This window comes from Phalangium opilio, unplaced genomic scaffold, assembly GCF_054372755.1.
Source record: "Phalangium opilio isolate 3A_F unplaced genomic scaffold, DU_Popi_V2 ptg000209l_1, whole genome shotgun sequence".
In the NCBI taxonomy this organism is placed as follows: domain Eukaryota; kingdom Metazoa; phylum Arthropoda; class Arachnida; order Opiliones; family Phalangiidae; genus Phalangium; species Phalangium opilio.
This window is the reverse complement of record NW_028324217.1, coordinates 22,162,151-22,174,234: the sequence shown is the minus strand read 5'-3', so window position 1 is coordinate 22,174,234 and position 12,084 is coordinate 22,162,151. Positions and strand designations below refer to the sequence as shown.

Here is a 12,084-nt window from a genome sequence, read left to right as displayed (position 1 = left end):
TTTCTTTGAGATTTTCGTTACTGAACGTACCCCCAGTGTCCAGTTTTAAAAAATCCTTATTTCCCATTCCCACCCTGTACTTTTGCGGGAAACTTTGCCAAATTGACTCGCGCTTCTCTACGCTCTTTTTTTGACTGAAATCGGTATAATTACCTTAAATCTTTGATCAATCTTTAGTTGGAAGTTATTCTACGTGCTATTTTAATCTTTGTGTCGTTAATGTGTTCATAATGTCTCTGAACGGTTTCAAAGGATGGCCTGGCCAAGGTCTAATAGTCTTTCTGCGATCTCCCCTAAGCCTCGGCTTAAGTCTGTACTACATTTATATGTGAACAATGGTAGTCACCCACTCACCCAAAAAGCAGGGTCGTACCTGTGTTTTGGACAGTACTCTGCCGTCTACAAATGCACCTTTCACCGATACATTAACATTGTCTTGTCACAAGCCTGCCTTATGTTCGACTCATAATGCCTCAGTTCCTACGTCACAGGTTCCTCTTGCTACACCTTCAAGTGACCTCTCACATAATGATCAAAGTCATGCAAATACCTTATCCTGTGATACTGATACTAATAGTTCCTCGTCTGGCTCTTTGATATGTGACAATTCCTCTCCGGCAACTGAATTGTCAGGTGCTTTTGCCTATGATATTGCCCGTACTTTACTAAGTGATATCATCAATGATGCTACCTGTGATATCTCGCGTTCTTCTGTTAATGACAATGCGCGTACTCTCTCCAGTGATATCTCCAATGATGCTACCTGTGACATACTTAGTTTACCTCCTCCAAGTTCCGATGCCCAAAAAGCTCAAGTCAGTAACTCTACATGTGATAATGAGGTCAACCCCCCACGTGCGCCACGTGGTCGTCCTAAAGGCTCCCGCAATAAAGGAGGTCCTCAGAAAGTTACCCTTTCTACTTCTATCTCTCAGGCGCAAAAAACAAAAACAAAAACTAAAGCTAAACCTCCGAAACTCACCACCGATGTCTTTTCTCCCTGCCCAGTTTGCTCACAATTTGTGGAAGATACCCACCCCTCATTTCAATGTGAGGCCTGTCTAAACTGGTGTCACATTAGCTGCGTTAACATCTCTTCAGCCCTATACGAGTTCCATCAAGCCAATCCATGTGATAGCCTACTATTTTTCTGTCCAGACTGTCTTCAACATGCCCCGTCAATCCTACAAACTCTCTCAAGCCTCTCTCGAGACTTTGAATCTACAAAAATGAAATTGGACCCCCTAGCCTTGAAATTTCACTCACTATGTGCTGCAACGGCTAAACTCACTGAAGACTTTAAAAACATTCCAACTATGCCACTCAATACCTCTCCACCTCCTGAGTTTAATACCCTAGAAGACACTGTTCGTCATTTCGAATCTCATTTGGAGGCGGTGGTAGCCGATGCCTCTAATTCACGCACTTCCATTATCGAAGAACTCCACGCCCTAAAGGCCTTTCAGTCAATCCTAACTGAGCAACTGGAAGCACAAAGTGATGAATTGCAAAACCTGAAGACCCAGCTACACACAAATCAAGACAAATTGGAAACTCACCTCGCTCATGTTACTCCTACTACTGCCCATGATTATTTTCCCCAACTAACCTCCTTACTACCTCAGTAAAATCGACTGATTTCCCTATTACTGTTTCTTCACCTCCTCCTTGTAATGAAGCCCCGCCAACCATTCCATCTCAAATGCTGCAATGTCCTCTCAACCCAGTCACTCCAGCATCAAACGTTGCCCGGCCTACCATCTACCATAATGGTGGTCCTCTGACCTCAACAAGCACGATACATAATCCTGCCACTATAAACTGTTACCCTCCCCATTTTGCCTTGAATGCACATACCTATGGGCCCACCCAGAGCTCCACCAAGAGCTGTACCAATACCACCAATGATGACTACCAAGAAATCTCGCGTCGAAAACGAAATGCCCTTCTTTTTCACGTTCCTGATACTGCAGATCCAAGCGCGGACAATACTCTAGCCTATGACATTCTCCGTGATATGGAGTTCACCCATGCTCAATGTACCTGTATTCGCGTTACGCGTCTCGGCCAATTTCCTCCAGGCTACTGCCGTCCCTTACGTTTTGAGTTTCGCTCAGTAAACCACCGTCAATACTTTGTTCGTGGCATTGCTCATTGGCGGTCCCACTTTCACTATGAATATGCGGTCTCCCCCGACCGTACTGAATCCCAGCGGCTCCTCCACCGTCGTCTACTAGCCGAACTACGCGACCGTCGCGCCAGAGGTGAAACAAACCTTGTTATTCGTCAGGGTAAATTAATTGTGCGTGGTACTAACTCACAAGACACGCCCATCCCTGAAAATTCAACCCATAGTATGCCGATACCTCTCTCCTCTCCCAATTCCAACCCTGTTCAATAATAACCCCTTCATTCCAACAACACCTTATCCATGCAAAAAAACTAACTGATACCCCACCGTCCACCACCAGCCTCGTCGTAATTTCATTTAATGCCCAAAATCTATATGGTAAAAGGCAAGAACTATCAGCGTTATCTCACACTTGGAATGCAGATTGTATCTGCATAACTGAAACCTGGGCAACTCCCTCGTTAAGTGATGCGGTATATAACCTGCCTGGCTATACCCTACTACGTCAAGACCGTTCTGATCGCCCTGGTGGTGGGGTGTTTATTTATCTCCGTCAAGATTTAGTTTTTCATCAAATAACTACCCGTGTGAGTTACTCTGAAGCTGTATGGCTTGAATTAAAACCACGTTCCTCAACCTCCTGGATTATACTTGGGTGCATCTATCGTGCTCCCAATACGTCTGAGGCAGCCACCTTAAATCTCTATCAGGACATCAAGTCTTTTTCTTCTCGTGCTGGGGAAATCATCGTCACGGGAGACTTCAACCTACCCAAAATATGCTGGTCAACTTTATCATGTTCGATAGGATCGACAAAGCTTCATAGAGCTTTCCTTGACCTCTTACATTCCGCGGCTCTTCAGCAACATGTAAATTTCCCCACTCGTTACAGCCAAAGCCATTTAGTGAGTGCCAATACACTAGATCTTGTATTAACCAAACTTAATATAATACCAACGGTCGCTGCTCTCCCACCACTTGGAGGTAGTGACCACTCAGTACTACACGTTTTATATCCCCTCCTGGGTCCATCCCAATCAAACTCTGGCCATTTCACCCGAGACTACACGCGTGGTGACTATGTTCGCCTTAACTACCTAATATCTAACCATGACTGGTCCGTTATCACCGGTCTAGCCACTGATGCTGCTTGGACTTACTTTAAAAATACGCTCTTTGACTTCATCGCTAAGTCTATCCCCTTATATGACCACTCGGATGCCCGTTCGTCTCGCCCTTGGATATCGGTATCCACCAAACGTGCGATACGAAAAAAAGAGAGACTTTGGAAAAAACTATGTCGACTTTCGAAGTCTGGAAACTCACTTCGTCATAATCTTACGCAAGCGGCCTATAAACAACAAACGCGACTTGTAAAAAAACTCCTCCATGATGCAATTGCAAAATCTCACCATCGCAAGCTAAACTCTATTCACGCAAATACTCACGCTTTCTACCGATTTGTGCGTAGAAACCTACGCTCTATGCCATCTCGCCTTAATATTTGCCTACCGAATGGTTTAAAAACGGACTCTGATTTTGCAATGGCAAACTGTGTCAATCATACTCTAGTTCAAAATTTTAACTCGTCACCCCCCAATTTCAATAATCTCCCTTCTCCATGCCCTAATAACATGCAAGATTTCTATCCAACACCCAATGACATTTACTCTATCCTCCGTAAACTTGATGTTAAAAGTGCCTCTGGTCCAGATGGGATACCCAATAGAGTACTAAAAAATTGTGCCTTTTCTTTATCCAACCCACTTCATGCTCTCTTTACCATATCCTTATCTGAAGGTGCGTTACCGTGTGATTGGTGCACAGCGCATGTTACCCCTATCTATAAGGGCAAGGGAAAAAAAGCGATGCTACTAATTACAGACCTATTAGTCTTACTTCTACAGTTTGTAAGGTTTTAGAAAAATGCATTCGCGCCCCGCTGTTAAAATTTGTAGGCCCCGTCCTCAGTAATTTTCAGCACGGATTCCTTAATAACCGGTCCGTGGAATCAAATCTGTTATCCGCCTTTAATACCTGGTTTGCCGCCTATGATTCAGGAACACGTGTTGATGTTATATATCTCGATCTTGCCAAGGCATTTGATACTGTCCCCCATGCACGGCTCTTAGCCAAGCTCGATTCTTTAGGCGTCCGTAACAATATCCTATGTTGGATTAAATCCTACCTCCAAAACAGATCCCAATCAGTGCGCGTCAATGCTTGCCTTGGCGACCCCCTTCCTGTTGTTAGTGGAGTACCCCAGGGCAGTGTTCTCGGCCCGCTTTTGTTCCTAATCTATATAAATGACCTTCCGAACAACTTAACTTCCCCCCTATGTTTATTTGCAGATGACCTTAAAATTTACCGCGAAATTCACTCTTTTAATGATGTCAGTCTTCTTCAAGCTGACCTTACTCGGCTTGAGACCTGGTCTGTTGACAATGGTCTAACCTTCAACAGTCAAAAATCTATGGTACTATCAATTGCGCGTACCAAAGCAAACCCTGCATTACCATCCCCGTACTACCTAGCCGGAAAAAACATTCAACGTGTTAACGAATGTCGGGACTTTGGCATCCAGGTCACACATGACCTCACCTTCCATGCGCATATTAGCAAAACGTACCGTCGTGCCACAGGTCTCCTTGCAACTATTAGAGCAAATTTTCCAAAAATTTCAAATAAGCTGCTAACCAGGCTCTTCCAATGTTATGTCCTCCCTGTTATCGAATTTGGCAGCCAAATATGGAATCCATATCGCGTTGCTGATATAAATTTATTAAATAAAATACAGGCCAGGGCCTCAAAAATCCCCCTTTATCTTCGTAAATTACCACGTGGGGCGCGATTATCTGCTCTAAATTGGTCGCCTCTCGCATCCCGACGTACTTACCTAGATCTAGTTAGCTTATTTCGTATTCTTTCCCGTGAAGATCAAATTATTTTAGGTATCCTCCTCCAGCAACTCACAATACCCGAGGGCATAGGCGTAAACTTTTCCTACCCTCATCCTGTAAAGACCCCATGAAGTACTCCTTTTTTCGGCGGGTTATTCCCATCTGGAACTCTCTCCCCTCTGATCTGGTTTTGGCCCCCTCCTTACCTGCTTTTAAACTAGGACTACGAAAATTCCTCAAAATTTAGTATTTAGTCCCGAACCCTCCTCCCTTCATGTCCACCTACCTGGAGCTGTAAGGTTTATTGTAAACCCTAGCTCGTCATCCCACACGGAGCAAAAAAAAAGGACTAGTTTAAAAAATATCCTTATTTCCCAGACTGATTGGTTAGGAAAAAGCTGTCTGCTAGACGTTCTCTTTTTTGGCGTTTGTACTTTGTTGTGAATTCCTTTGTTACGGTTACGGCTCCTCCTTTAAAGGCTTTAATGTATTTTTATTGATTATTAAAAAGAGTATCTATATACAAGAAAAGCTTTTAATAAAAGTTGAAGCTTTTTCTCTTTTTTACCCAAAAACAGAACAGTATGAGTAACTGTGAAACCAAAACAAAGTTAATAAAAGCCTTGCCTGGTAAGAATGTATATTAAACTGAGGGGAAACGCCTTTGGTAACACTAAATCTTTGTTAATGGCCATACTTTTTATTATTCATAAATATTACGTATATTATCTTAACAGGGAAACTGTACAAAAAGTGATGGAATTTATTAAAGAATGTCGTGTTATGGTGGAACGTTTAAGCTGGTAAGTGATGAATATAATGCAACTTGGATGATGTCAACCAGGCATAACGGATCCAAACCTATTGAAACTATTATACCTTGAAAAGAAATAGATCTTTTTTGCTGTTTAAAAAAGAAAAAAATGCTAGCAGAATAAATAATTTATACGAAGCTGGTTGTAGTTGTATTCAGAAAATGTGCTTGAGAAAATCCCTAGTCTTGTACAAAAGTGTCACAATTTAAGCATTGCTATGTTTTTCTTAGCTTTTTATAGCGAAAGCTACAATGTATGGGGAAACTTTCCTTGTCCGTTTTTGATTTACCTTCAGTTTGAAAAATTATTTTATTTTAGGGTAGATTTACAATCTCACCAACTCTCGTTACAAAATTCCGAAATGAGTTTAGTAAATCTTCAAAGGTTGGCGATCAAAGAGGTATTTGCGAAATTATTATTTATTTAAGACAAACTGAAGATGACGAAAACTTTGTTTTTAGGAAATGGACTACGAGGAAGAATGTCACTATGATCACTTGAGCAAAGATGATCTAATCAATGAAGTGAAAGCTAGAGATGATCGAGTTAGGGAACTGGAAGCCAAGGTATTTTCAAAGCAAAGGGGTTTTAAAGGAGTGTGAAATTAAGCACAGAGATATGAGAAAATTTAAATGGACAATTGTCGAATCAGGTGTCCCTTAAAATAGAACCAAACTCTATGAGTGGGTTAATTAATTAAGGTTATTGGTGAAAACACCTATCAGGATTGGCACAAAGCTAAGGGGATTGACAACACGTCCTTCGTTTCTTTATTAACAAAGAAACTCGACGAGGTCCTTTGTCGCTGATCCCCTTCTTGCGTGTCATCATCTTCCCCTTTTTCTCGCTTACCCCTTTAAAATACGTTTAGCCAAAGAAACTCCGAAGATTGTTTTGTAATGGAATCTCTTTTTGTTTAGTGTAATGTTTTAATTTCAAAAATGGCAAAAGAGAGAGTGAAAACATCATTAACGATAAATAAGCAAATAGACGAAATTGAAAGACTCAATAGGGTCATTAAAGAGTTGGAATGGCGAATCAAAGACCTGATGGTATGGAACATCCTTCACTTTCATAGTCGATTGGAAAGAGAATTACTTTAAGAATGAAAGTTATTGTTAATTGTTTAAAAAATAGGAGAAAAGTGGAATAATTCAATTTCCTAACGATGAATACGTGAAAACTGAACCCGTTGAAGATGATTTGGGAAATAATGGCCAGGAGTTAACCCTTCCAGTTGAGATGCGCAATGTCCAAGGCAACCTGTGTAAAGAAAATATTAGTCAAGAATCACCTGTTTCTGAGGTTGTCAATACAAACCCTGAAACTACCTTGAAAAAAACTGAAAATATGGGGTTTATAACGCGAAATACGAATCCATGTGTCCCTAAACTGAAATACAGTGACAGTTTGCCTCAAAGTGCGCCTTCACCTAAAATTAAGTTTAAAAACCCATTCGAAATGTCCCCTGACACGAACACGGAGAGTGATTCTCCACGAGAACCTTTTGAAAACAATTTTACCATTAACGATTCTTATCGTAAATTGCCAAGTGTCTCGACAGAGGGGGACACTGAGGATAATACAACTCGATCGAAGAAATTTCGTGTTCCTGAATTGAATGTTGAAGTTGAAAAACATTTGGATCTTTCTCTCGACGCAAATGCCGAAAGCGATTCATTAGAAGGATCCCCAGAAAACGATCTTGCTGATAACCAATACAGAATCAACTTGACAGGTGCAAAGAAAAGTGATATATTGAGTGTACCGGTGTTTGTTCCTGAAGTAGAACGCAACCCAATTGAACTATCAGAATTGAACCCCGTCTCTATGGAAAGCGATTTGCCCGAAGTTCCAATTGCAGTTCAACATAATAGTTCGGTGTCCAACTCGGAGACATTAGAAGATGTCGCTCCAAAGATTCCACAAGGTAAAACCTCATCGCCTCGTTCGGAAATTGCAGGTAAGTCATTTCATTCTTTAATAGTCTTGAGTACCTAGATTGAGATATCATATTTCTAAGCAACTATTTCCGCCTTCTCGGAATAAAGTCTAGTCGCGTATTTCATTTAACTGCTCGTAATACAATCCGAATGTATTTTTCCCCCTCCGAAAAACGCGAATGATGGAGACACGGCCTCCCTGCTTTTGGACGCAATTCCGCTTTAAACTTAGATGAAAACTAATCTTTGGTCGAAAGCCCCTAAGCGATGCTTATTTTCAATCGTGTGGTTGTAAATACTTAATAACAGTGACATGACGCCATATTGTTGCGCACTTTTGTGTAGTTATACTGCTTATATTATTGAAGCGTATGCTGATTCACGTGATCAAAGCCTTTACTTTTCTTCGACATTGCTTGTTCGTACAACTTGGCATTCTGTTCTTTTCAAGTGCGTCTCCACAATTCTACGTTTTTAATGCCTTTTTTTGCAAACTTTGTGTGATGAGTACATCGTTAATTCTACCGTGAAATGTTTTTCTTCATCCAGGCTAAATTAATTCAGTATCAAACTTAGTAAGGATGAAATTATAACGTCCCATTATAACGCGAACCAGAAAAACCCCTCAAATGAGATTAGCGTTCCTTTGGAATCACGCAAGAAATTAATTTAATGAAAATCAATGCATTTACGAATTATTGCCGCCATTTTTCTTGATGTCCGCGGATTCTGTATATTGTCTGAGGACCGTTTCAGTGATAAAATTTTAATCTAAATATATTTTCGGAAGTTGTTTATTTGTTTATGTTTATTTTTTCCGAATTTTACCGAGCTACCTGGTTCATATCGGTAACACTATTGGGAAATTTTAAAATTGATTTGATTGAGTTCTTCTATGGACTGGTACTGCGGCGAACCCCTGGCCTGTTAGAACATCCTATTCTGGACCCGAAACATTTTACCTTTATAATTAACCACTATTTATGCATCGTTACATAGAATTTGAAAAGATTTTTTTCTTTAAAAAAAATAGATACAATGGGGGCAATTCTCAAACTTTTTAAGCGAGTTATCGCAGTGATAACTTTCGTCTAAAGGGTTTATGCCGACCTCGTGCCGTCTATGAGAGCGCGATATCTAAATAGGTGATTAGTCATAGGTGTCATCAAACCTCGAACGAAAAGCGGCGGATGTTTCGCGAATTCCCTTCGTGCTAATAAAAAACAAGGTGGTCAAGTTAAAATTTCACGGTCTTTAGTTATAAAGCAAGCGATAACTTATCGACCAGTTTAACCCTTTCGATAAGTTACCACTCTCTCTGGTTTCGAGCCAAGGTTTCTCCTCGCCATTTAAGTTAATCTTCATCCCCTTTTTGTTGATATGCTCGTTTAGTCATCAGCACTGTTTCTTTTCTTTAACACTGAGTTTTCGTAGAGGCCTCAGCATTACCTATTTTAAGGAAGTTCACTTGAATGTTACTGTATTTTCGATACTAGGCTAAATTATAAATTTAGTCGTTTTTATATTTCTTTTATATATATTCTATAGGTAAATTCAAGAAGAAACTTCGGTTAAAGTGTTCTACTGAATATAAAAGGGATCTGCAACGTCACGTTAGAAAGGATAACGAAGAAAAACACAAATGTGATCAGTGTGACTATGCACACAAGTATAAGAGAAATTTGATCAGACATCAAGTCGTTCACAGTAGTGAAAAACCCTTCAGATGTAATCAGTGTGACTTTGCAAGCACGCGGAAGGGTAATTTGATCGTGCATCAACGCATTCATAGCGACGAAAAACCCTTCAAATGTACTCGTTGTGACTATAAATGTACACAGAAGATTAGTTTGATCGCACATCAACGCAATCACAGTGGTGAAAAACCCTTCAAATGTGATCAGTGTGACTTTGCAAGTGCGTGGAAGACTGATGTGATCAGACATCAACGAATTCATAGCGGCGAAAAACCCTTCAAATGTACTCGTTGTGACTATAAATGTACACAGAAGAATAATTTGATCAAACATCAACGCATTCACAGACGTGAAAAACCCTTCGTATGTGATCAGTGTGACTTTTCAAGCACGCAGAAGGGTAATTTGATCGCGCATCAACGTATTCACAGTGGTGAAAAACCCTTCAAATGTGATCAGTGTGACTATGCAAGTGCGTGGAAGACTCATTTGAAAAGACATCAACTCATTCATAGTGGTGAAAAACCCTTCAAATGTAATCATTGTGACTATGCAAGCACGCGGAAGAATAATTTTATCAGACATCAATTTATTCACAGTGGTGAAAAACCCCACAGAATTTAATTAGTGCGAATATGCTAGTAATCGTATGTGTAATTTGATGATGCAATGGTGAAAAACGCCTCAAGTGTGATCGGTGGGACTATGTCTATGCAGACAGAAGTGTCATTTGATAGTACATAAACGTAGAAGTCACATGAATGAATAGATGGATTTACATTTTAAGTGTGTAGGACAATAACCATATTTCATCGTTTTGTGTAATGAATGGGCCGAAACTGTGTATTAACAATCCATTAAATTTCTCCATTATAAATTGTGTTAACGGAAGCGCCGGAAGACTCTTGGTGCACTATACCCAGTTGTAACACCACCATTTTCAGAACTAATTTTATATTAAATGTAATAAAATTCACTAAAACGATGCTAAAATAAGCCATAATAAATTTTGGATACGTTTTTCGAATTGTTCCAAACTTGTTTCCAAACCTTTGAGCTTTTCTTCTTTCGAGCGATTTCCATTTCCGTTATCAGTGCCCTCGGAACTTTCATTAGCACATAAATTGTCGGAAGTTTCTTCAGGTTTTGATGTAGTACTTACTAAATGTCCTGGATCGTCATTTGCGTCTTTAATTACTTTAACTTCGTCATCAGCTCAGGTACTAGATGGTTTCAACAGAGGCAGGAAAATTGTCGCTAACCCTGACTTTACCGTTGAAATCAGGCATGTTGTGTTTTCAGTATTTATTAGGTTTATCACGTATAGAGGTTTAATGGCAGAATTTTACTGTTTGTTCATATTGTCGCGTATATTTTATCATGCGTCCATTAGGATACGTTTGCATTCCGTATATTGTCTGAGGACCGTTTCAGTGATCAAATTTTAATCTAAATATATTTTCGAAAGTTGTTTCTTTGTTTATGTTAATTTTTTCCGAATTTGACCGAGCTGCCTGGTTTATATCGGCAGAAGTAATATAAGAAACCTCCCTACGGGAGGGAAGTATACAAGGCGCCATAGGCATAACGTTAAAACACGCGAGACATCCTCGAACCGCCAAATACCATATTCAGACACTATTGCTCACGGACAAGGTACGTCAGATCTTAGTACTTTGATATGGTCGTTGGAATTGGGAAAGAGGAAAAAACCAGGGCTCTACATAAGGATATTTTTTTAGTAGTCAGCCTGACTAGTGAGCCCCCCTATCCCAATTTTTTTTAGTAGTCACTGAATAGTGAGACGCATGGTTTACGAATATTTGGGACATTTTTTTACTAGTCAAGTTGACTAGTGAACCCCCAGATTTCGATTTATTTTAGTAGTCAAGGCATTTTTTTAGTAGTCAAATGCCTTGACTAGTGCCTTATGTAGATCCCTGGAAAAAACTCTTCAAACTAGTGTAGTCTGCTTAGCCGTCTGTCGTAAAGAAATAGAAGATTCCTGATTTTGCTAATAAATATTCACATACGGTTATTTCGAAACGAAAATCTAGTTTGTTGTGAAGCCAAGATGAAGAGGAAAATTATGAATACAAGAACAAAATTTCGAGATAGATAATAACACCATTTTAAAATCTATCTATGTATAGTGTTAGTCATATACCTTGGCAAGGTAAGGGTTTAATTCAAATTTTATGCAAAGACCTATGAAAATCCTATAATCGAGTTTAGGTCCTTAGGAATCATTGATTATCATCAAAATCTAAAAATGCTGCATGAATTATTTCATTGGAAAAGTTTAAAATTACAATGAGTCTGTGAAATTGACTTAACTTAAGCAGCCGACGCAATTGCGAGATCAGAGAATGTATTCCTACGCTCTCCGCGGCGCGGCCCTATTTTTTAAACTTTGTTTACGGCTGTATAAGTGCGCGGGGACATTCGCGGTACGAGGATGTATGGGGAAAAATTTGCCTTTGTATACTTTTCTCCCGAAGGGAGGTTTCTTATATTACTTTTGATATCGGTAACACTATTGGGAAGTGTTAAAACTGGTTTGATTGAGTTCTTCTTTAGACTGGTAAGAACATACTA

General features: G+C 39.8%; 1 protein-coding gene across 1 annotated transcript; it reads left to right on the top strand.

Annotated features, from left to right (window-relative positions):
* Positions 1-5,381: 5,381 nt before the first annotated feature.
* Positions 5,382-10,453, top strand: LOC149621283 (uncharacterized). The gene is made up of 6 exons (XM_089855258.1): positions 5,382-5,834; positions 6,165-6,246; positions 6,308-6,412; positions 6,767-6,898; positions 6,984-7,809; positions 9,338-10,453. The coding sequence occupies exons 1-6, from the start codon at positions 5,668-5,670 to the stop codon at positions 10,108-10,110; spliced, it is 2,085 nt and encodes a 694-aa protein (XP_089711384.1). The 5' UTR covers positions 5,382-5,667; the 3' UTR covers positions 10,111-10,453.
* Positions 10,454-12,084: the final 1,631 nt, after the last annotated feature.